General features: G+C 47.9%; 1 protein-coding gene across 3 annotated transcripts in view; it reads right to left on the reverse strand.

Moving 5' to 3' along the window:
- The window catches only part of PLPP4 (phospholipid phosphatase 4), a 133933-nt gene that overhangs the window by 66516 nt on the left and 45491 nt on the right, over positions 1 to 21926 (reverse strand). For 2 of the 3 annotated variants that reach the window (XM_014865992.3, XM_044749777.2), the window contains exons 2-5: positions 18445 to 18553; positions 9554 to 9644; positions 4722 to 4785; positions 2592 to 2716 (exon numbers count right to left, since the gene is read on the reverse strand). In XM_014865992.3, the coding sequence (XP_014721478.1) occupies positions 2592 to 2716; positions 4722 to 4785; positions 9554 to 9644; positions 18445 to 18553 (389 nt within the window). The remainder of the gene's footprint in view (positions 1 to 2591; positions 2717 to 4721; positions 4786 to 9553; positions 9645 to 18444; positions 18554 to 21926) is intronic. The other variant, XM_044749788.2, reaches the window with a different exon arrangement.

Consider the following 21926-nt stretch of genomic DNA (forward strand, 5'->3'; position numbering starts at 1 on the left):
CTCTTCCAGGTCCCGCTAAACAACGCCAGCAGCGGAAGCCCTCACTATAAGGAGACCATAAGTCAACAGAGCAGGCATTCCTCCAGCTGGCACCTACAAGTCCTCCAAAACAGACACTCGCTGAAAACGTGACTTCAGAGAGGAAAAACAAACCCCGGGAGGAAGTGACTCCAAATGGATGTTCCGCCTTAACTAACAGGCACTGCTAAGGCCTAGAAGCTTGAACCCACATCTTCAGGCATTGCTGTGCCTCCTGCCACATCACCCTCAGATGGCATTTTAAAGAAGCACACGCGCAGGAACGTGCTTTCTCACAATCTCCCCCATGACTCTAAAGCCAATTCCTTTCCGCTAACCAATAAGTGTTCAATCTACGTCTCTGTCTTCGCTTCCTAAGGCTGCTGTAACAAAGTGCCACAACCTCGGTGGCTGAAAACAAAAGACATTTATTCTCTCACAGTTGTGGAGGCCAGAAGTCCAAAACCAAGATGTCAGCAGGGCCAGGCTCCCTCTGAAGGATCCTTCCTTACCTCTTCCAGCTTCTAGTGGCTCCAGGTGCTTCTTGGCTTGTGGCTGCATTACATCAATCTCTGCCTCCGTCTTCACGTGGCCTTCTACCCTGGGCCTCTGTCTTAAATAGTCCTCTGCCCCTCTCTTATAAAGACATTTGTCATGGGATTTAGGCCCACTCTAAATCTAGGATGATCTCATCTTGGGATCCTTAAATGAATTACATCTGCAAAGACCGTTTTAGGGGCCAGCCCCATGGCCTAGTGGTTAAGTTTGACACTCTCCACTTCAGCAGCCTGGGTTCACTTCCCAGGCACAGACCTACACCACTTGTCGGTAGCCATGCTGTGGAAGCAACCCACATATAAAGTGGAGGAAGACTGGCACAGGTGTGAGCTCAGGGCGAATCTTCCTCAGCAAAAAAGAAGAAGATTGGCAACAGATGTTAGCTCAAGGAGAATCTTCCTCTGCAAAAAAAGGACCTTTTACCAAATAAGGTCACGTTCCCAGGTTCTCTGGGCGTGGACCAGGACGTATCTTTCGGGGGGGTCACTATTCAACATACTATAGCCTCCAACAAACTAGAGGGGAAAATGAGTTACTTATTTAAATGAACGTGAACTGTGAATATTTTGTTGTATTTAATCACCAAAAGCCCAAGAGACTATCATGTTAGAGGCTGGTGTGAAGGTCAGCTAAGTGTCCTTGAACGAGTTACTGAGTCTGAGCCTCACTGTCCCTGTGTATAAAATGGGGACAACCTGACCTGGCAGGGCTGATGCGCGGGTTGACAGTAATTCACTTAGAGTGCCTGGCACCCCATATGTTGTTGACAGGCCCTAGTCTCCAATGGCTCTGAACAAAATGTCCAACAACCGCTCTGCAGGAAAAGGTGTCCAGTTATGCCTTGATCCAGCCACTATCAGGGTGAGTCTTAGGCATTTAGAAAAAACCAGAAAAGATTAAGGTACCAGGCTTGCCAAAGGTAAATAATGATAGACCTGTGGGGAATCAAGGACTTTGAAACACGAAAGCAGCCTGTTCTCTCCCAAGCAGTGACTGGGACCATGGTTCTTCTCCAATTATCCTGGAATCACCAACCCAAACATCCAGTCTGCCACTGCTTGTGGACTGCCCCGGAGAGGAGCTGTGTATTATTTATCTTGGTGTCCCCAACAGCTGTCAGAGGGCCTGGCACCCAAGTCATTCGATCGACATTGATGAAATGAAGGGAGATATGAGCTAGGATGCTCTAGAAAATTCAGCCCTAGTGATAGATAATAATATGGATAACTACTGTTCATTTAAAGCACTATACTAAGTACTTCACATGTATTGAGGAGAGTAAATAAGATAATGCACCTAAGCATTTTGGCATGGCGGACTTTCCAGAAATGTCAGTGATCATCATCGCCTGTCTTAACCCTCACTCCAACCAACAATGGAGGCATTATCATCCCATTTCACACAGCAGGAACTGAGGCACACAGAGATTAAGTCACAGAGCTAATACCTGGCAGAGCCAGGACTTCTCACACTTCAAAGACCTGTGTTCTTTCCACTCCACCACACTGCACCTGATTCATTTTATTTAGTCTTTGCTTTAAGGCCGGTCCCCGCTCATATATCTATAATCAGACTATATGTTGGGGGGGTGTGTGTGTGTGTAAATATGTATACATATACGCCATATATTGGTAAACACACACACATCTAATACCTTCACTGAAGGAATAAACTAGAGAGAACACTGACCTCAAAGCAGAAGGTCTCAGGAACATGGTAAATTCCTTCCACTGTCAAGTTCATGAATCGTACAGCCAGAGAGTAAAGTGTCACATTACACTCTGCCAAGCTCACAAAAGCAACACACACAATGTTTTGTAAACTCCAGAGCCTCATCTGTAGGCTTATTACTTCCTGTTGAATATCTTGTTTCCACGCCAACCACCCACAGTGAAGAAAAGTGAACTGTGCTCAACTTTCATGCCCCAACACTCTTCTCTCCACCCAGATTCACAAAGAAAGTGATCAGGAAACATGACCAGGGAATTAAAGAGTGTCCCTGCCACTGAACTTACAGGAGGAATGGATGCTGGGGAAGCTTTTGCGGCCTTCGGACACCAGATCGGGGTCACCTGTGCAGTGCATTTCTGAGTTCATCACTCCATCTGGAAAGCAGCGGTAAAAGAAATCGGGGCGAGGTCTACAAAAGACACCATGGACATTTTCAATATAAAATGCTGCCGTCACAAATGAACCCCAAACTGACCCCCACCATTCCCGGCTTCCCCCAGCTCCTTCTTCTGCCATCAACACCGGAGCCCCCTCTGGAGCTCTCTAGACATGGTGGTCTTGGGAAAGTCTCAGGCTTCGGGGTCAGAAAGATCTGAGTTGGAACTCCCGCTCTGCCACTTATGAGTTGTCTGACCTTGGGAAGGTCATGTAGCCTTCCCCAATCTCAGCTTCCACATCTGTAGTAGGGGGAGATCAATACCTACCCAAAGGTGAGGTCCTGAGGGTTACACGAGATGACTTATAGGAGGCACGTAAGCATGGTGCCAGCAGAGTAAAAGGTAGTTCCTGCCTCTATCTATGGCTCCGCCATTCAGAGGCTGCTCCCAGGATCCAAGACTCCAGGCTCCTCACGTCCCTATCCCTTGCATTGGGATGGCCAGTTGCCTTCTTCAAATAGCAGGTCTCACTTAACCTCACTGAGAGGATTGGAAAGCTCCGCTCCATGATGCAGAGCACACGGTCACCCAGGTTAGCGTCTCTGATCCAGGTCATGGGAGAGAGACCTCTAGAGGGAAGTGAGGTAGAAGCTGGCCTGGAAGTCGAGCCTCCTGCTGCAACCACAGGCAACATTTATTGAGTACTTACTGGGTACCAGACACAGTGCTCAGCACTGCACATGCATCATGTCAGATGATTCTTATGACAAGCCTGAGGCAGAGCCTGGAACTTTCTTCATTTTACGGATGCGAAAATGAAGGCTTGGAGAGATGACACTCCTGCCCAAGGTCACACACAACCAGTAAGTGGCAAAGACGAGCTCTGAACCCCAGCCATTGGATTCTTGCACCTACACGCTTCACCCCATGCTTTTCCACCTCACTCAAGTGAGGATTCTCACAGAGATGTGTGATGGTTGATCATTTCACATTAATTCAACTAATACTTGCTGAATGCCTGCCATGGTAAACACACTAATGCTGTAAACACAAGGCCCCTTTTCTGCACATATCTGGTCACAGTTCACATACACTGACTCACTGGTCCTCCCAGGTTTGGGATCTAGGCCCAATAATGATCTCTCAATAGCTATAACATATCAATCATCAATATCAATAATCTATCAGAAGTGCTGGTGTGCTGTCTCTCTCCTACTCAGCTAACATTTCTCCAGGTGTGGCTATTCACCTCCTGAACCAGAACCTCACAGGGGACAAGGCCTGAGAATGAGCATTTTATCAGGGGCCCACAGCAACTCTAAGCACGGGAAGTTGGAAGAACCTGGCGGTACCAGTTCATGTACCGCCCGAGCTGGATCCGTCTTCTGCCCCCTCGGTGCCTGACCAGCACCCTGCACCAAGGAGAGAATCAGTAAATGCTGAGGTTCTGGGAGCGGAGCTGACCTGTGCAAGGCCAACAGTTGGCCAGGGCCAAAGTCAGGGCTCAAATTCAGGTCTTTTGATTGTTCGTCTTTACAGAGACTAGCTCACTGCCAGTGCAGTCAGGGGAGAAAGCAAGATAAATGGGGAACAGAAATCATTTCCCAGGGGGTGGTAAGAGAAATGTGCCAGAAGCCAAAGCTCAACTGCCAATCCATACTTCTTATCCCGGAGAGAACAATAAATAAGTAATCTTATTTATTTTGTGGAGGCCAAAACTGACAAGTGAGTGGGTGCCTGGGGAAGCCCTGGGACAGCAGTGGGTGGACCCAGAAATGCCAGCAGTGGGCCTTGGCCCACAGGAAAGTATGGTCTGTGAATATTTCTTTACTATGGATCTCCTGCTTTCTGAAATAGTGAGTTCGTAATTCAAAGGAGAGGAAAGATCTATGCTGAGGACAGAAACCCCAGAAGGACAGCAATTTAAGGGAAAACCAGAAGAGCTCAAACCTGTCCCATCCAGTGTCCTGTGGCTAAGGTTCCTATATAGATGACCTCAAGTGTCTAAGGCACCATTTGTTTCTTTGTGGAACTTACCTTCCCACTATTAATTTAATAGTGTTTGTGCAGACTCCATTCAAAGCAAGAGCCAAGGACACCGCTACAAAAGAAAACCAACAGACAGAAAATAACCAGCTGTCTCTCAAATCAAAATCATCATCATCATCATCACTGTTACATTATAATACTATTTCACTTATGACCACATGAACCAATACTTTAAAAAACAGAGGAAACGTTTGGGTGGCTAGAGTCAAATATAATTAGGACAGGACTTTGGCAAGTGACTCATAAAATTCCAAGCCTCTATGACATGAAATTTCTTTCTCCTCCTTGACTGAAACTTTCAATACTGCAGAGGAGCCCATCGATCATGTTCTGGCCTGATATGAACAGATTTAATACTACAGTAAGTGGAATTTCTTTTATTGGTAGCAAGAAATGTAACTTTCTAATTTCTTTCTGGCAACCGGCTCAGACAATTCTAATCAGAGCAGCTGCCAGGATCCTACTGTGGGGCAGAATATTCCCACTCGGCAATTATCTCCTCGTTGACCGACCCATCACCCGCTGACAGCTGTGTATCTGTTATCAAACAAATCATTGTTTCCGAGAAGGTGAAGGGTCCCAATGCCTCGCTGGGTTTTGAGACTTGCCCAGGTGGTGCTTTTTGCCACCAAAACCATAGGAGCTTCTGAAATACCTTATTTTAAAATATACAGCATGGGGACTTTCTCCAAGCAACCTGGAAGGGCTTTGAGAAATGAAGTACAGATCATCCAAAGGATGCAGGTGACATGAGTCACAGAGCTTTCTCCGCAAGGAACTCACACCCCTCTCCTGTGTTTATCAAGACTGCACAAAAGGCAAGTCAATGTGATGGAAGGTCAAACGCCTTGCACAAGCAATAAAAACCTGTTGATGCCCCATTCCATTGTTTTGTTGAATACTAAAGCATGTGAGTTACCATTTCCCTTTGGCAAATATTAACTCTCCAGTAACAGCTGAGATTTATGTAAGAAAATAGCAGTGGTGGGAGATTTTCAGGAAGAAGATGCCTAGAGCTATTCATGGTCATCAAGGGAGACAAATGTGTTGTTTTATAAGTGGAAAGTACCGTGGACTGACCAACACAGTCACCAGAGGCACAGCCTAGTGATAGAGACAAAGCCCACCTGCTTTTAACAAGTCGTGGGAAGCAGAGAGAATGGGAGGGACCAGTTCAAATGAACACCTCTGTCAAAGGGAAACCAATCACCTAAGTGTGAGATGGGAAATGACTGGCCATATCTGAGTGTGGCAGCAAAGAAGGGATAGGCCACTGGGGTGGAGAGCAGAGCATGAGTTGGCAGCATGGCACCACCATTAAAACACCAAGCCTACAGCTGGGGTGTACAGATCGGAACCAAGCTTGGGGGAACTCAGAGAGATCCTCTGATTACATTCTGCACGCACAGACCCTTCCTAAAATGCTGGCTCCCCTTCTCTCTTGCAAGCTCAGAACATTGCTGAGAGGTCTCCTTTGCGGAGGGGATGGAAAATGCCCCGGGCTATCTTCACTGCTGTATTCTCTCCGCAGCCAATTAACAGGCTGTGAGACTGCCCTGAAATGACTGGGCTCTTTTCCTGTTAGGGCTGGTCCAGCAGGCTCACTGCTGTGTTTTCCCAATGGGGCTGGGCTCCTTCTTATCCTAGTCCTAGCGTGCCTTAGCATGGAGGAGGTCTTCAAGAACAAGCATGACTAGCTGATCTCCCAAATCCCTTGGGGACCTTCACAGACTGCTACACCGATCCAGGACACCATACACGTCCCCAGCCTCTGTACCGGCTGGGCTTATTGTAGCACAGAGCAGTTCTTTGAAAAGCTTCAAGGAGCTGAGCTAGAAAATGTGTGGATGTGATGTAACCACCAACAGCTGGCAACTTCACTCTCTGATCCAAAAGCCTGAAGGAGACAGAAAAGATTGGGGATCTGGAGTGACAATATTTATGGGAGAAGTCATCTCAGCATTCTGGAAGTAAACGGAACCAATTATTATTTTCATCTGAATAGCACAACCCCCAGGGGACTAATATGGGGGCCTCTCACTGATACCAGAGAGAAGGCTGGCTGTGATCAGATGCAGGAGAGGCTGGCCGAGCAGGAAATGAATGGCCAATCAGGAGCGCTTGGTGATTAACAATAACTCAGGGGGTCTGGTTCATAAGGGCTGTGTTTATAGCACCCCACAGCACTGCGGGTTTGAGAGAAGAGTCAGAAACACAAACCAGACTCTGTCTGATAAAGAAATTAAAGCCATGTGTTGTGTGAGTTGGCCTGCGAGTGGCCTGTACTGAGGACACTATTGCTCATAAGCGTCCCATCAGATTAGAGCGTTTTTGCTGTTACTTTTGTTGGGAATTTAGCACTGCAGCTCTTCCCTAACGGGGTTCTCTATGGTACAGACCTGGCCGTTCTGAAGCCTAAATCTCTGACAGCCTGATGCTGCATGAAGCAAGCCTCAGCCCTCTGGTCCAACAGCAGACGTGCAAAGATGGCTGCTATGGACATGCAGCTAAGGGGAGCTCTTGGGGTCCAAGTCTGCTGAAGATGTCTAAGTAAAGAAGGGACCTGAGCACTAAGCCACTCTCACTGAGAAAGTCTTGAATTCCAGACACCATTGGAAAGCAGATATACCTGGTTTTCTGCCCTTGGTTTTTAAAGATCCCTCCCCAACACCTACTTCCACGGCTTTCTAAAAGCAGTGATTTAAAGAAAAAAAAAGGAAAAAAGCTGTGTACAATGGGAGGCTCCCCATCGTTTTTACAAGGCAGGCTCTCATTTATTTAGGCAACAGAACACCCAGTAGCTCTGCCTTCTCTGTTAACGTATAGGAGGCAGGGTATGGTGTGCCATTTTGACATGTCACCCTAAGGAAGATTTAGCTGAGCAGGAGGAGGTCTAGAGAGAGTAACTCGGAGCTACTTACTGCCGTAACCAGAGCCCGACTCCACAAGCCGGCAGTAAATTATAACTATAACCATAAAAGACAGTTCTTATCACAAACACTTATCTTGGGACTCCGTGCCAGGGGAGTGACTGGAATAAAAGGTGAGGCAAAGGGATTTCCAGGCCAACTGAAAGGGCGCCCAACAGGACATTTTGGGAACCACAGTGATATCTGTCCAAACACTGCCCTGGCTGCTTGGGCCACGTGTGGGAGGGTACCTATGCCCTTCTTGGAAAAACTGACCTTTCCACCATCTCAGCTGAGGAGTCTGAGACCATGTGACTGCAAAACCCCTAGAACACAGATGAGCAGCCTGGGCTACACATGTGACTTCAGGGAAGGCATCCACAGGCTGGCCAGAGACTCATGACTTTTGTATCCAGGCTTGAGAAATGAGTCGAGCCACAGTCTCTGCCTGGGAAGTCTGGACCAGGAGATGCAGTGCAACTCGGTGGTGGGCACTGGAGCTGAACGGTCATCCAGGTGTGGGGCAGGAACGCCCACCATGCAAGCCCAGAGGTAGGGGGCAGCAGAAACGATGTCCAGACAGGAGATTGAGGCAGGAAGCACGAGGAGAGGAGTGAGGGCACAGTACAGAGAGGAGCAGCCATGAGCCAAGAGGGCCATCTCCCCCCGTGGTGGCCGGGCTCCCTATTCCAATCCCCAGGAGGCCCCTCTGTCCTTTCTCCCCCCATTCTTGGTGTTGGTGAGAATGCTTGTTATAGCCCTCCAACTAAACCCCTAATTTATGAGCTAATTTGAGAGGGATTCTGTTCTTTTCAACTAGACAGGGCCTAACGAAAGCCGAGTTGTGTAAGAAACATTCTCTGTCCTGCTTCAAAGCAGAAAGCCTCTAAGTGCTCTGCACACCCTAGCTTTCACCCTCGGCCCCACTCCCTCACCAAGAAAAGGGAGGACCAGAAAGTGCTACAGTTTCATTTCCTCAAAGCCCAATAATTAACCAACATACCCTTTAGTTAGGAATCTCATATTTCCAGATTTACTGCCTAACTGAATGGTAAGTCCATACCACATATCAACACTACAACTTATGTGAAGTTTTAGGTGACTTTTATGTGCAGTGTCAAAAAATAAACCGAATTCAGTTTTCCTAATGATGTAAAAGCTGAAAATCTACCTACCAGGTAGTTTATCTGTTTGCTAAACAAGCCAAATAGTTTTGGCTACCTCTTAATACTGTCATTTACTCAACCATTTTATTAATGTGCAGATCAGAAAAATAAGTTTAATCCTAAAAATGTCAAACTCGTGTCACACGCAGATATGGCTTTGCCTGGGGGGAATTGAAACAATGGTGTTATAATCAATGGCAAAGATTGTAGCACTCTTTACACAATAACAATTGCTTAACTGCCAAAAGGTCCCCAGACTATAGATGAGCTATGGAGCTTGCCTCCAATTTCTATGTTATTTTACACACGCTTTTGCCGATCTTTGCCTCTAGCCAGTGGTGATTGGTCTGGGAGTCTGCGGTCCGTTTCTGAATTGCTTGTAATGTGGGCCTATTAGCCACCAATGTGGGATCGGACAGTTAGTGGTGACAAAGTTTCAGATTCGCGATGCCCTATTACCAAGAGTTACCCTGCCTCTGAGCCTGAGCCGCACAGATCTCCAATGTGGCTACAGCACTGATGTTCAAATTCAGCACAACGGACAGCGACAATGGGCTGCCATGGAAGATAAGGTGCTTATCTGCGCATTGACTCCTCTTAAGGCTTCAAGTTTATCTTGTCTTGTTTCTCCCAAGCTTAATTTGACCAAGAGAAAAATCAGTTGGGTGCAACTGAGATTTTTAAAATCTAGTGATCTAATTAAATTCAGCCCCATCCCCTAAAGCAGGAACTGTGAATACTCTACCTAAGAAGGCTTCCTTAATTTCAGTCTTGTCTGTTCGCCGGATAATTTTCACCACACAAATAACAGCCAGGGGTGTGAGGAAAGAAATTGCCTGGAAGAAATAACAAATAATCCCTTATGAGGATAGCAGTTTGCTATCTGAGAGCTGATTGATAATTAGTTCCTGTTGGCTTCATTTAGACTCACTAGTTGAATGATCTTACTGACCTCCTGACCTCAGACAAAGAAGGAGGATTAATGTCTACACTTAGAGACTGTAGACTTGAAAAACTGGAGGGCTGAGTGTGAGTTATAATTGCTTTGTAATTGCTGAGAGCCACATTTAAAGTGGCGGCTTTTTAAACAGAAAAGAATAGTCTATAATTATGAAGACTCATTTTTGCCAGTGACCCCTCATGTCCTCCCCTGCAAAAGGCTGGAGGAACACTTGGCCTCCCATCCCCAGCTTTGTGGCAACACGGGAGCACAGGGGACTCAATCAGAGTCAATCGATTCATTCCCTTTAGGTGTTCTGTTGTTGAATATTCATTTCCTCCACAAAGCGAATGTTAACCATTCTACATGGAGTCTCTTCTCTTCCCTTGCTCCATCCCCTTTCCTCCCCTGATCCAAAGCACATGGATGCACATTAAGTGGTTAAGGAAGCAAGTTGGTGAGACCCAGATGCAAGCAACACTCATCACAACACCATCTATGAGACAGGAACCACGCTTAGGTACCATCAGGCACTGGAGTCTCTTAAATCTTCACGGCGACTCTGTGGCTATCTTCGCCAGGCTCGAGGACTAAATCATGTGCCCGAGGACACACAGCTGATGCGTAGCAAGGTCAGGCTCCGGAGACCAGGTGTTCTGTCTCCCATTTCTAGACTTTATGCAGGATTTTGTATTTAGTAAGTTGTTTTCAACATTCCAACAACCAGGAAAAAGGTATTTATGTTACCTCTTTATGATTATAACGTCTCAGGATAACAAAATCAGAAGAGACCAAATATCTCACCAATCCACAACTGGCCTCGCAGACGGTGGTGAGAAGGGTGGGGAGTGATAACTACTGACAAGTAGTGCCTTCGCTTCTGGAAAGCTCCACCTGTGCTTGAATACAGTGGCCCATTTTGGAGAGGGGCCTCCTCACAGGACTAAACAATGGTCTTAGATACTTTTATAAGAACAGAATTCATCCAAATGAACACAGTCTTTCAAATCAAAGATGCTCTACACACTTGCTACAACCAGACTGCAAGAGTTCAAAACACCTTGGGGACTCCTCTTGGGGAACTGTCTTCAGAGACAGTTCATGAGACAGGAGAAAACCCCTCTCTTACTGGCGGTTTCTCTCTGACCACAAGTGGCAGTAACCCAGCTTGATGAGCCTCCTTATCAATGATGGCCCTGAACGGCTTGGCTAAACAAACAAGTTTTGTTGCCATGCAGGGTATTCAGAAGACTGTGGCACAGCTAAGAGAGCAGATTCAGAACTGAAGCAGACAGGCAGAGAACTTCCCCAGAGGCAACTCGAAAAGACACACTCACTCGTGAGTTAATAGTTCGAGTTTAAGTCCGTGAAAGTTTCCAAAACCACTGGGTGGCTCTCACACCTGACTGACTGCAGGGTTTGTGACAACGCTGAGTCCCTCAGTACACTTACAGGACAGGTCTGGGAACCTACCTTTTGTAACAAGCATCTCAGATGACACTGATGCTGGTGACCGAAAAACCCCGTGTCAGAGTTTTGACTCACACATTCGGTGTTTCAAGAGTCATGACTGAAATCCCTGCTTGCTTAAGTCCAAAGTTATGGTCAAGTCAAAGACTCCTAAGCTGCTCGTTTCCTCTCACTTTAGGCACCATAAACCCAGCCACGTGCTCCCAAATAAAATAAAGCAACTCATTGAACAGTGACCAGAGCTGCAAAGACCTCCCCAACAGTCAAACCTTAAATATGAGAACAACACAGAACTGAAGAAAACCTTACAAGACAATCCCAGATTATGTACTCTAGGGTTAGGGAAATGAAACCCCAGAAACAAACACAAGTGGGGAAGATTTTCTCCCTAGGCTCCAAAGGCTGCCGACTGGAGATTCAGAGCAGGAATGTGCAACGAAAGGAGATGGGGACACCATACAGGAGACCCACAGCTCAAAGCCCAGGAGTGTGAGCTGGAGAAGGCATGAGAGCTGCACCGGGGCTCCAGGCTCACAGCTTGATGGCCAAGGGGGTCTCTGGTAGCACTGCTCGCTGCCTCAGCAATCCTGCTCCTAATTAGACACCCACCCTGACTTGCCCAACAAAACTGCGCTTAATTTAACCCATTTTAGGACTTTCCTAGGCAGATGCACAATGTCTGTTTCCTCGAACCACTGACAAATTTCCTCCTGGGCCAATGCTGAGCATCCAGGAGGGGCCACGGCTCCGCACCTCCTAAGCTTCACCAGCGAGGGAACGCAGCCACTAGACAAAGAGCCACAGCCCCCACCCAGGCGGCTGCAACAGAAATGTCTGCATGTCACTGTGTGACCGTCTTTCTCTCCTCCTCTCACCCTAATGGCATCTGGGCTCCAGTCTCATTTCTTCTTCCTGGAAACGTATCTGCCATATCCATGGGCAGCACAGTCCTCAAATCGGGACCGATAGAGACGTATTTACACTTATCATCTGCCCTCATTTTTACAAATATTTTTCAAGTGGAAGTTGGAATTGCGAGATGAACCCCAGAATCCAACACATTAGGAAAACAACTTCCTCCTGGGCAAAAGCACCAGTGAACTGAGCAAAAAGAACGAAGAGAGATGAAGGCCCCACTTGCGCTCAGCAAACCGGACTGAATTAAAGCCAGCACACACCCCTTCCACGTTGTGACCAGAGTCACTGTCCCGCTGCCCGAGCCCACAATGGACACAGACACGGAGGTGGGGAGCGGTTACTTCCACCTCCAAACGGCTGTGCAGATGAAGGAACAAAAGGCACAAAATTTCCCCTGGTATTGTTTTCACTTAGGTTAATGTTTCCACGGCTTTAAAAAAAAAGTTTGAAAATCCTGGGTACGAGCCCAGTGTAGACAGTGAACGGTTAGCGCTTATGAAATGGAACCCGAGAGAGACCAGAACAAAGAATTCCAGCCAATCACTGCTGCAGGATGTGGGAACATAGCGAACCCTCTCTGTGCTTGAGTTTTCCTCCCCAGTCACGAGCACAGGGCTGCTGAATGCACACAGGTAGGTTAGACAGCAGAGGCCGACACGTTCTGAGAACTTCCTAAGGACCATGATCTGTTCCAGGCACTTCACGCCAATTAACTCATTGAATCCTCGCAGCAACTCTATGAAGTAGGCTTCTTACTTAATGGATAGGCAACTAAGGCACAGAGAGGTTAAGCAACCTGCTACAAGTCGAGCAGCTAATAAGTGGTAAAGTGGGGATTTGCACCTGGGCTGTTTAAATCAAGGTCTACACTTTTAACCCCAGTGATACAGCAGTTCTCACCACAGAAAGCTAGATGTGTTAACAAAACATGGCAAATGCCTTTTCTCTGGAGCTGGAGGAGGAAGTAAGCACACTTGTTTCCAGGGGCCTGGAAAGTCACAGGATGTCAGCGGCAGCTGTCACAGATGATGCACCTCCTGTGTGTTAGGGGCCTTCCTCACATTTGTCTAACCCCCTAACTACTCTGTAAACATCATTAAATGGAAACATCATCCTCCTTGGACAGACAACAAAGCCGAGCTCAGAGAGGTCAGTGAACACCCCCGCCTCCCGGGCTGGGGTCCTGAACCGCAGGGATCACCTCAGCCTGACAGCCTCATCTTACAGACGGGGAAACTGAGGCCAAGATAGACTTTGTTTTAAGGACATTTCGTAAACTACTAATTAATCGTACTACACAAATCAGGATGATATATATAAATCGTTAAGCAGGATCTGGTACGTGGCATGGTTTGCATGATGCTATTCCACAGGCCGGGAGGCCAGAGCTTTGTAGAGGAAAATGTGTGGAACTGATTCAGATTAAGGAGAGCGACGCTCAAGCCCCAGCTCTGACGCTTACCAGAGAGGTCACTTAACCTCCTCACCTTTGAGCCTCAGTTTCCTCATCTATTAAATGGGTATAACAAGACCTGCAGCAAAGTATTGTCACTAGGACTCAAATTCTTTAACAGCTATTGAATGCTTCTTACCTACCTCACATTGAGAAAGTGTGATCAGTCGACCGCCCCGTTTAACACTCTCAACACCCCGCGAGGGGGAGGGAAGTGTTGTCAAAGCGCCCCCTTTGCAGATAGGGAACCGAGGCTCTGAGAGGGTAGACGACGCTCCCAATTCACACGGCTGGCAGGAGGCACAGCCGGGAGCTGATCCGAGGCAGCCCCCTCTGAAGCCTGTGCTGACTGCCCCCATGGCGTCCACTGGAGAGTGAGCATCAGTAAATGCTGGTTGTTGGCTACCAGGCCATTATTTCCAGGCAAAACTGTTAACAAATGACCCAAACCAGTAAAGGTGTACCAGGATCCTGTGACCAGACATACGGCAATAAAGCGTTTTCAGTTCAGCCCACCTGTGCCCTTAGGTCTAAGTCGTGGGCACCTTTGCAGGCAGGAAGGAGGTCGGGGACAAGGAGGAGCCTATTTCACCCAGGGCCCTTGCCCATGCCCTTCATGACCAACGTCTCTGCCAGAGCCCTGCCTTCTGCATCCACCGATGAAACCAACACGGGAAGTGCCGCCGATCCACAGCCATTGGGACCCAAAGGTGGGCCACCCTGGGGGCTGACACATGGCACTGTGCTGCAAGGATGCTCCTGGGGACGGACAAAGTGGGAGCAGCATATGTGAAGGGAAGGGCATGAATATGCCCAGGACTTTTAACAGCCAAAAGGGGCCCACGCGAGAGTACCGGATGTCAGGATGCTAGTCAGAGATGAGCCTGTCACTGGGGTTCGTTCACATCAGACAAAACAACAGACCCAAGTGCCTTAATTTCCGGCATTTGATGGAAAAGTGTGCTGCAAAGTCATTATAAAGACAACTCAGGACACACAGACACCTGGAAAAGGCCCCGCCACGGGTAACAATTACAGCCCGTCTTGAAGAAGAGAGCTGTCTCAGACTTCCCGAAGAGTCTAGAAATTAAACTGTCTGTCACGAGCCAGCTTTGTCTCTTCTCCTTCCCATCTCCCCCCAAACTGACTTTATTTCTGTCTTCCTTAGAAGCATCTTATTCCAGAATAGGAAACTCTGTTATCAAATCAACACAATATCAGTAAAGTTCTACGAAAATAAATCTTCTGGACATATCACGGCCAGAGCAAAAAGAGGCCAGGGCAAAGGAGAGGTCTTGGGCAGATTTTTTTTCTCAAGTCACAGAGAGAAACTGGGGCATATCCGCCATTCTTCAGTTCCCTTCTTGAGTCTTCTCTATTCTTCAAGGGCTTTCCCGGGATGCTGAATCATCTGACCGGGGTTCATATCTGTGCACCCCACTAGACCAGAAACCATAGCTTATTCAGCTTTGTACCTCCACTCTCCGCACCACGCCTGGGTCAAGGCAGGTGCTTCTTAACTGTCTGTTGAATTAAGTAATAATTAACTAGTCTGAAGCCGTCCACAGTCTGCTTCTCTCCCTGCCTCCCTCAGCCCCCTCCACCACACAGATGCTCCGAACAAACTCCTAGTCACTGCACCCATGTGGACCTTGCTCTCCCAGGTCTGTGCCTTCACACTCCTGCTCTTCTGTGTGTGAACCACTACTCACCACCTCTCCGTGTCACATGAGTCATCACAGTGGAATGGCTCCATGAGGGTCTGTACTCTGGTAGCAGGCGTTCAGATCCTGGTCCAGCCACTGATGGTGGTATAACCTTGGATAAGTTGTTTGATCTCAAGACAGTTTCATTTTCTCCACTGAAATTATGGGATAACAAAAGTGCCGACTTCAAAGGATGCTGAAAAGGATTCTCTGAGACACTGCTTACAAAGTGATGAGCACCGTTCCCGTCCTCAAGAGATGTTGGCTGTTGTTGTTGTTACTACTGTGAGGATGACAATGATGATGATGATGACGAAACTCCCTAAAAGCTGACCTGAGCCTTTCCTCTGCCCTTTCCAGATTCTATTTTGCTTTAGGGTACCATCTCCCTCCAGAGCCCGCAGGGTCCCTGAGGGCGTGCCCCAGTCCAGTCTGACCTCCTCTCGCTGCAGCTCCTACCGCTTGCCTTCCCCACAGCAGGCTCCTAGAAGTGTTCCCTCAGCGCACTAAGAAGCCACACTCAAACCGACTGAGTCTTCCTACCTCAAAAAGTCGGTTTTCAAAGACACCATGATAAACGCCTCATGCTCAGAAAGGAACCACGATCTCTTTTGAATAAGCAGACACTCTCCCCCATACAGGCAGCTGATGGCTTGGGAACATCCGAGAAATGTTAAGTCAAGACTCAGTGCATGTGAAAATGCCCTCTCAGCCCATCTCTCCCGTCTCTCTGGTCAACGAGAAGCCAGAGTCATGAAGGGAAACAAGCTCTCAAAATCCAACAGTCCAACCACACCCAACTTCCATGTTAACAGACACAGTCCCCTCAGCTGACGGTACCAAAGACAGGAAAAATGCGAGTTTGGGGTTTCCTGGAGACACCATACCATTTACTCTGCACTTAACTCAATCCCGTAACCATTATTCTGATACTATTTTTGCGACATTTGACCAAGTGGCTCCTCTAAAAAACACATGCACACACACATACACAACTCCAGAGGCACTCATTTCCCCATAAAGAAACACCTGGGTTAACAGCAGCTGCCTTTGAAATACATTGGTTAGAAATTTAGAAAACTTGCCTCTAGATTAAAACATTCCGACCAAAAGTAAAAGAGACCCCAGGATTTTATTTATTCATTAAATAATGAAATTTGAGCTTTCTACAGAAACCAAGCTATTTTTAAAAACAGTGAAAATATATGTTCTATTTTAAGTTCTTTTATAAACACCTGAAGGTTTTAAAGGATCAAAAGCAGGTAAATGATATCTTATATTAAACTTATATATCTTATATAAAACCCAGGAGAACAAATCTAATTTACGTGGTAGCAGTATTTTTCATGCTTGTTACAGGTATTCTAAATGTATCTACCACTTTCCTCTTGTTGGTAGGGAATCACACTAAATCTTGCGGCCAAATGAATGAAATTTATCAACTACTGTTAACAAAACAAAAGGTTGAACTTATTTCATTAGGAAATTAGAGGGTATAAACCAGGATTTGTGGCTGAATACACCCTTCTATTCTCTGGAATCACAGCATTGAATGACTCCCTCCCGGCCTCCTCCCACCACTGCCAACATGCAAATCGCTCCATCCTATTTGCGTCTGCGGCCAGACTATTTGTAGCGTTTGTATCTAGACTTCAAAACAATCCATTGTTCGCAAATCTAGGACATGGCCACAAATTTCTCCCAATATCCTATATGAACATTCATCTCCAAATTGTGTTTTACAGCATCTGAAATGTGACATCTTTGAGGAAAGGGGATAAGTGATAAATAGAAGCTTCCCTCTCTTAAAACTATGGAGTAAACTAGCTAGTCACACGTTGGTTCCTTTATTTCTAGGATTCATAGAAGATTTACAGAAATGGAAAAGGTCTGATTTTAATACTCAACTGATAGGTAATGCCCTACTCACAAACACCCTAATTTTTCAACTCTCTTGAGATTTACAAAAATCCAGTTTATTTTCCAGCAGAAAAGTAATTATTAAAAAGCAATTAAAATAATACTTCAGTGCTCATGTAGTGTTCTGGGCATTTCAGGATGTTTGAAGACAAAAGGATCTTTCCAGTCATGTCTAATTAACAAGATTTCCTCCACAAAATCAGAGGATTGCTTTCAAAATGCAAATATATTCCTCATGTGCCCTATGAAAGCTCTCGAACAGTCATTCAAGTTCCCAGAGGCATGAGACACAATGGCTGGTCAACAGGAAGAACCTCTGAGCTACAAGGTTGCCCATCCAAAAGCTACATTACTGTTCCCTAACAGGGGGAGTTTATTTCCTCTGCTACAGAAAGGCCTGATGGCAATTCTCCAGAAGTCAATTAGCACCAGCAAGGAGTCCTGGACACTTGGCTCCCAAATTACAGGGCAGCCTCCTGGCTAAGAGCAGGGCTCAAAGCTGGCTGCTTGGACGTGAATTTTGACTCTAGCTGTCTGGCTTTGGGCAAGTTCCCTCATATCTCTAGGATGCAGTTCTGCACCTGCAAAAGGTGGACAACAACGACATCTTCCTCGCTGGGATGCAGGGTGGGACCAAATGAGATAATCCTTTCTTAAGCTGTCAGCAAAGTGTTTGGCACAGAGGAAGTGAAGTGTAAAAGGTTGCCACTGCCATGGGGCAGGGTGGAGAGGTAAAAATAATCCCAACATATCCTCCAGCCCTTTAGGAGCTTGTCCATTTATTCTAGAAGCAGAGACATGAGACGCTATCCAGGGTGGAGTCATACAGTGATCTCATCAGTGATCAACAGCTGAGCAGCTGAAACCAGAACAGAGGTTAACAGAACTATCTACGGAGCCCGAGTTTGGCAAAACCGAGGCTTATCCTAAAAGGAGAGGGCGCGGGAAGTTCTTGTCTTCCTTTCCTGTAAACACTCAGAAACAACTGTGCATGGCTCAGGGAAGCAGGGCCCTTCTCTTTCCAAACTGTCGGGCAATTACTACTTCCCACATGACCAGGCAGCACCCGCCATGATCTCAAACTGAATTTTAATGTGATGGGCCGCTCACCTTCTCTTCCTTTCAGGCTGCTCGCCGTCTTCAGCAGGGGTTAGAAAAGCAGAAAGGAAAACCCACTTGGTTCATACTTGGGAGAGTGGTCAAATCAGCCATGAAATCACGGTACTTACAAACATGAGGCGGGTGGGGATGTTGTCTGATTGCACCAGAGGATTTTTATAGAGCCAGATCTCTTCCGGCTGGATGACTCTCTGGAACGGATCCAGAAACTCTGTAAAACTGAAACAAAACAAAGAAAGGTGCATGAGGGCTGAGCACAAGGCGGTTGCCCATAGTTCCCCAGAAGGTCCCTCCTGCACGCCCTCAGGTGGAGAATCAGCCTCTGCCGGAGGGGACGGGCAGAACGGGCTGCCCCTGCCCATGGTTCTCAGCCAGTTCCAACTGGGAAAGATCCAAAGAATTACTGAGGCTTTGTAGAATCTTCTTTCACCACCTGCCAGCAAGGACCAATTCTGGGCCTAAGAGAAGAGCTGTGAGGCTGAGCTACAAAGACCCTAAGGACTTGGGCTTCCAAAGTGAACTGGAAGCTGAAGTGCAGAACAGTGGCTCGGACTGGGGCCAGGCAAGGCCAGGAGCACGGTGTCTGGGAACAAAACAGGCTTGAGTCGGAGCAAAGGGGAGGGAGCAGCCGGCTCCACAGGGGGAACTGGCCTGTTCTTCCCTGCGTGTTACCTGGACAGCGCCCTGCCATCCTCGCCACCACTAGGGGGCAGAGTGAGAAAGAACAGCTTCCAAGAGAAGACAGAAGATGGGGACGGGAGAGAAATGCAGAGGAGGGAAGGAAGGAAGGGAAAAGGGGAATGAGGTACATCCTGGGGCTGCTGCCAAGAAACCACACAGCTTTACGCATCCACCTCACCATCTCATCACCCTCTCGATTCCTCTCACACCCTGGGAACCCCCGTAGCCCAGGCAGATGAAAAGCAATCACCACCAAGAGAAAAACTGGCGGAAGAGGGACAGAGACGGCAGGGGTGCGGTTTGCTTTGTCAGCTCTCAGCCATCAGGCCACCTCCCAGCTCACCAGCCCAACTCTCCACTGGGTGCACTCGGTTCAAAATGGCTAGAGATGTGGCTGGAGATGGCAAGGGGGCCAGTGATTCGGGGCTTAAGCGCCAGGTAAAGGAAATTGGCTTTTGAGCCAATGAGGGATTCTGCAGAGAAGTGTGAGACGAGATTTCCAGTTCAAGGTAGTGGTGAGGATAGGGAACGGGAGCAGAGAAGGGAAGGTGGAGACAGTTAGGGGGGTTATGGCAGCTGTCCCAGCAAGAGATGCCTGCAGAGTGAAGAAAGGGGCAGGACAGGATGGAAGAGCGCGCAGGTGGGAGGTGGGGGTGGGCAAAGCTGATTCCAAGGCTCTGGCTTGGGCTTCCGGGAAAAGGGGCACCATTAACCAGGATGAAGAGACTGGGAGGATGGGGAGGAGCAGGTCAACCATCTCCTCCCACAGGAAACCATCCAGGGTCACCGACAGTCCTGGTTTGGACAGGATTCTCCCAGTTTTAGCACTGAAAGTCCTGTGTCCCAGAAAACCCCTCAGTCCTGGGCAAATTGGATGGCAGGTCACCCTGAAGTCGTCTCAGCCCCTGGACAAAATCAGGAGTCTCACAGCCTTGGGTTCTATTCTAGACTTGGGACTTCATATGACGGTCAGCTGTTTGCAGGTCCAGCTACACTGTGAGGGTGTGGAGGGCAGTGCCCGCTCAGGCCTGTGTCCTCAGAGCCCAGGGGGATGGGACTCTTGGTGACTGCAGAACGTGCTGTCTATGTGGGACTCTGAACAGCTGCCACAGAGAATATTCTCAATTTGATCAGCCTCACACTGCATTCTAGCATGCATCTCAAAGAGACCTAAAATTCAACCTCTTTTCTCTATATATACATCTCTCCCTCCTCCTTTCCCTCTTTCTCTCCCTCCCTACTTCTTCTCTCTCTCTCTCTCTCCCTCTCCCCCTCCATCACTCCCTCCCTTTTCTCTCTCTGTCCCCTAACTGAGGTTTAAGTCCTAAAACTCTGTTCATATATCTATGTAATTTCCAGAAGAAAGTGGTGCTGGCCCATGCCTGTTTTGCTCAGCACTGTGCCTGGTGCCTCTGCCTGGCACAGGAGAGTCACTTGGGAAACATTCACTGGATGAGTGAATGAACCCACACAATGCCAGCATCAGCATTTGACCAGGTCAACTCTTCCCCAGCCCTGAACCTGGAACATCTCTATTGCAGAACCTTATTGTAAGCACAGTGAGATGCCTTCACTGGTATGCAAGTGACTTCTGCTAAGGGCCCTCCACACCTCCTCCAAAACGAGGCACGGGGAGCATGCTGTCTGGGCACTGGGCAACCTCCTCTCTGCCCAGCTCTGCCGTTATGCTGCTCTGTGTCTCAGAACAAGCCTCTTCTCCTCACCAGGCCTCAGCGTCCTTACCTGCAACATGGGAGGTTGGACGAAGTCAGAGGCATCAACTGAGATGGGTCAGAACCATCTGGAGAGCACACCACCCCAGACCTACAGTCTCGGTATGGACAGGGCCTGGTCACATGGATTTTAAAACACTCCCGGGGTGATCCCGAAGAGCCCTGAGTCCCCAGAATTGAACCAGATGATCCCCAGGGGTCCTGCACCCTGGTCCCCAAGTCGAGGAGGCTGGTGACTTAACTGTCCCCATTAAGCATCCTCCCATCTGCTGCAGGACAGGCTCCGGAGTCAGGCCCATCTCGTTCAAATCCCAGCTCTGGCTGTGTGGCTCTTGGTGAGTTCCTTAACATCTCTGAGCCTCAATCTCCCCATCTGTAAAATGGGCACAGCTTACAGAGTGGGGACAAAAATTAAAGGAAAGAATGGTATAAAGTACCCAACAGAGCATGAACAGAACTCCTGTTTCATCACCATTATCGTTTTGCTCTCGCTCCACCTGCAAGTGTTTTCTAGACAGTTTTCAGGCTTATTTTTTGCTTGATTTGTGACAACCTACTCATTGCTCCCAAGTGATTTTAAAACATTTTAAATAAAACAGAGTAAAATGAATTTTTCTTGAATGATGGTTTTAAGAATGTGTAACCTACTTGCGAAAACCGAAGCTTCCAGAATACTCCAGTTACTAGGGCTGCATAACAAATTACCTGAAATTGAATGACTTCAAACACCCGTTTTATTCCGCTCGTGATTTTGTGGATCAGGAAATGGAGAAGGCAGTTCTCATTTAAATCCCTCGTGTGGTCACAGCAGTCAGCCGTGGGCCCGGACTGTGGTCCTCTGAAGGCTTGACTGGGCTGGACACCAAGATGGTCACTCTCCTGGCAGGCGGCTGATGCCGGCTGTCAGCTGGGGGCTCAGCCAGAGCCGCCCCCTGGAGCACCCCCACGCCTCTCCAGCTCTGTGGTCTCAGGGCAGTCCCAACTCTTCACGGCTGCTGGCCGAACCCAGAATGGTGTCCCGAGAGAACCAGGAGAAGCTGAATGGCTTTTCTGACTTAGCCTCAGAAGGCTCCTGGTTTCATGCCCACCAACTTCTCTTGATTACAAATGAGTCATAGGTCGGCCCAGACTCAAGAGAGGGGAACCGCCTCCACATCTCGGCAGGGGTGAGGCAAGGT

This window comes from Equus asinus, chromosome 2 (assembly GCF_041296235.1).
Source record: "Equus asinus isolate D_3611 breed Donkey chromosome 2, EquAss-T2T_v2, whole genome shotgun sequence".
Classification (NCBI taxonomy): Eukaryota; Metazoa; Chordata; class Mammalia; order Perissodactyla; family Equidae; genus Equus; species Equus asinus.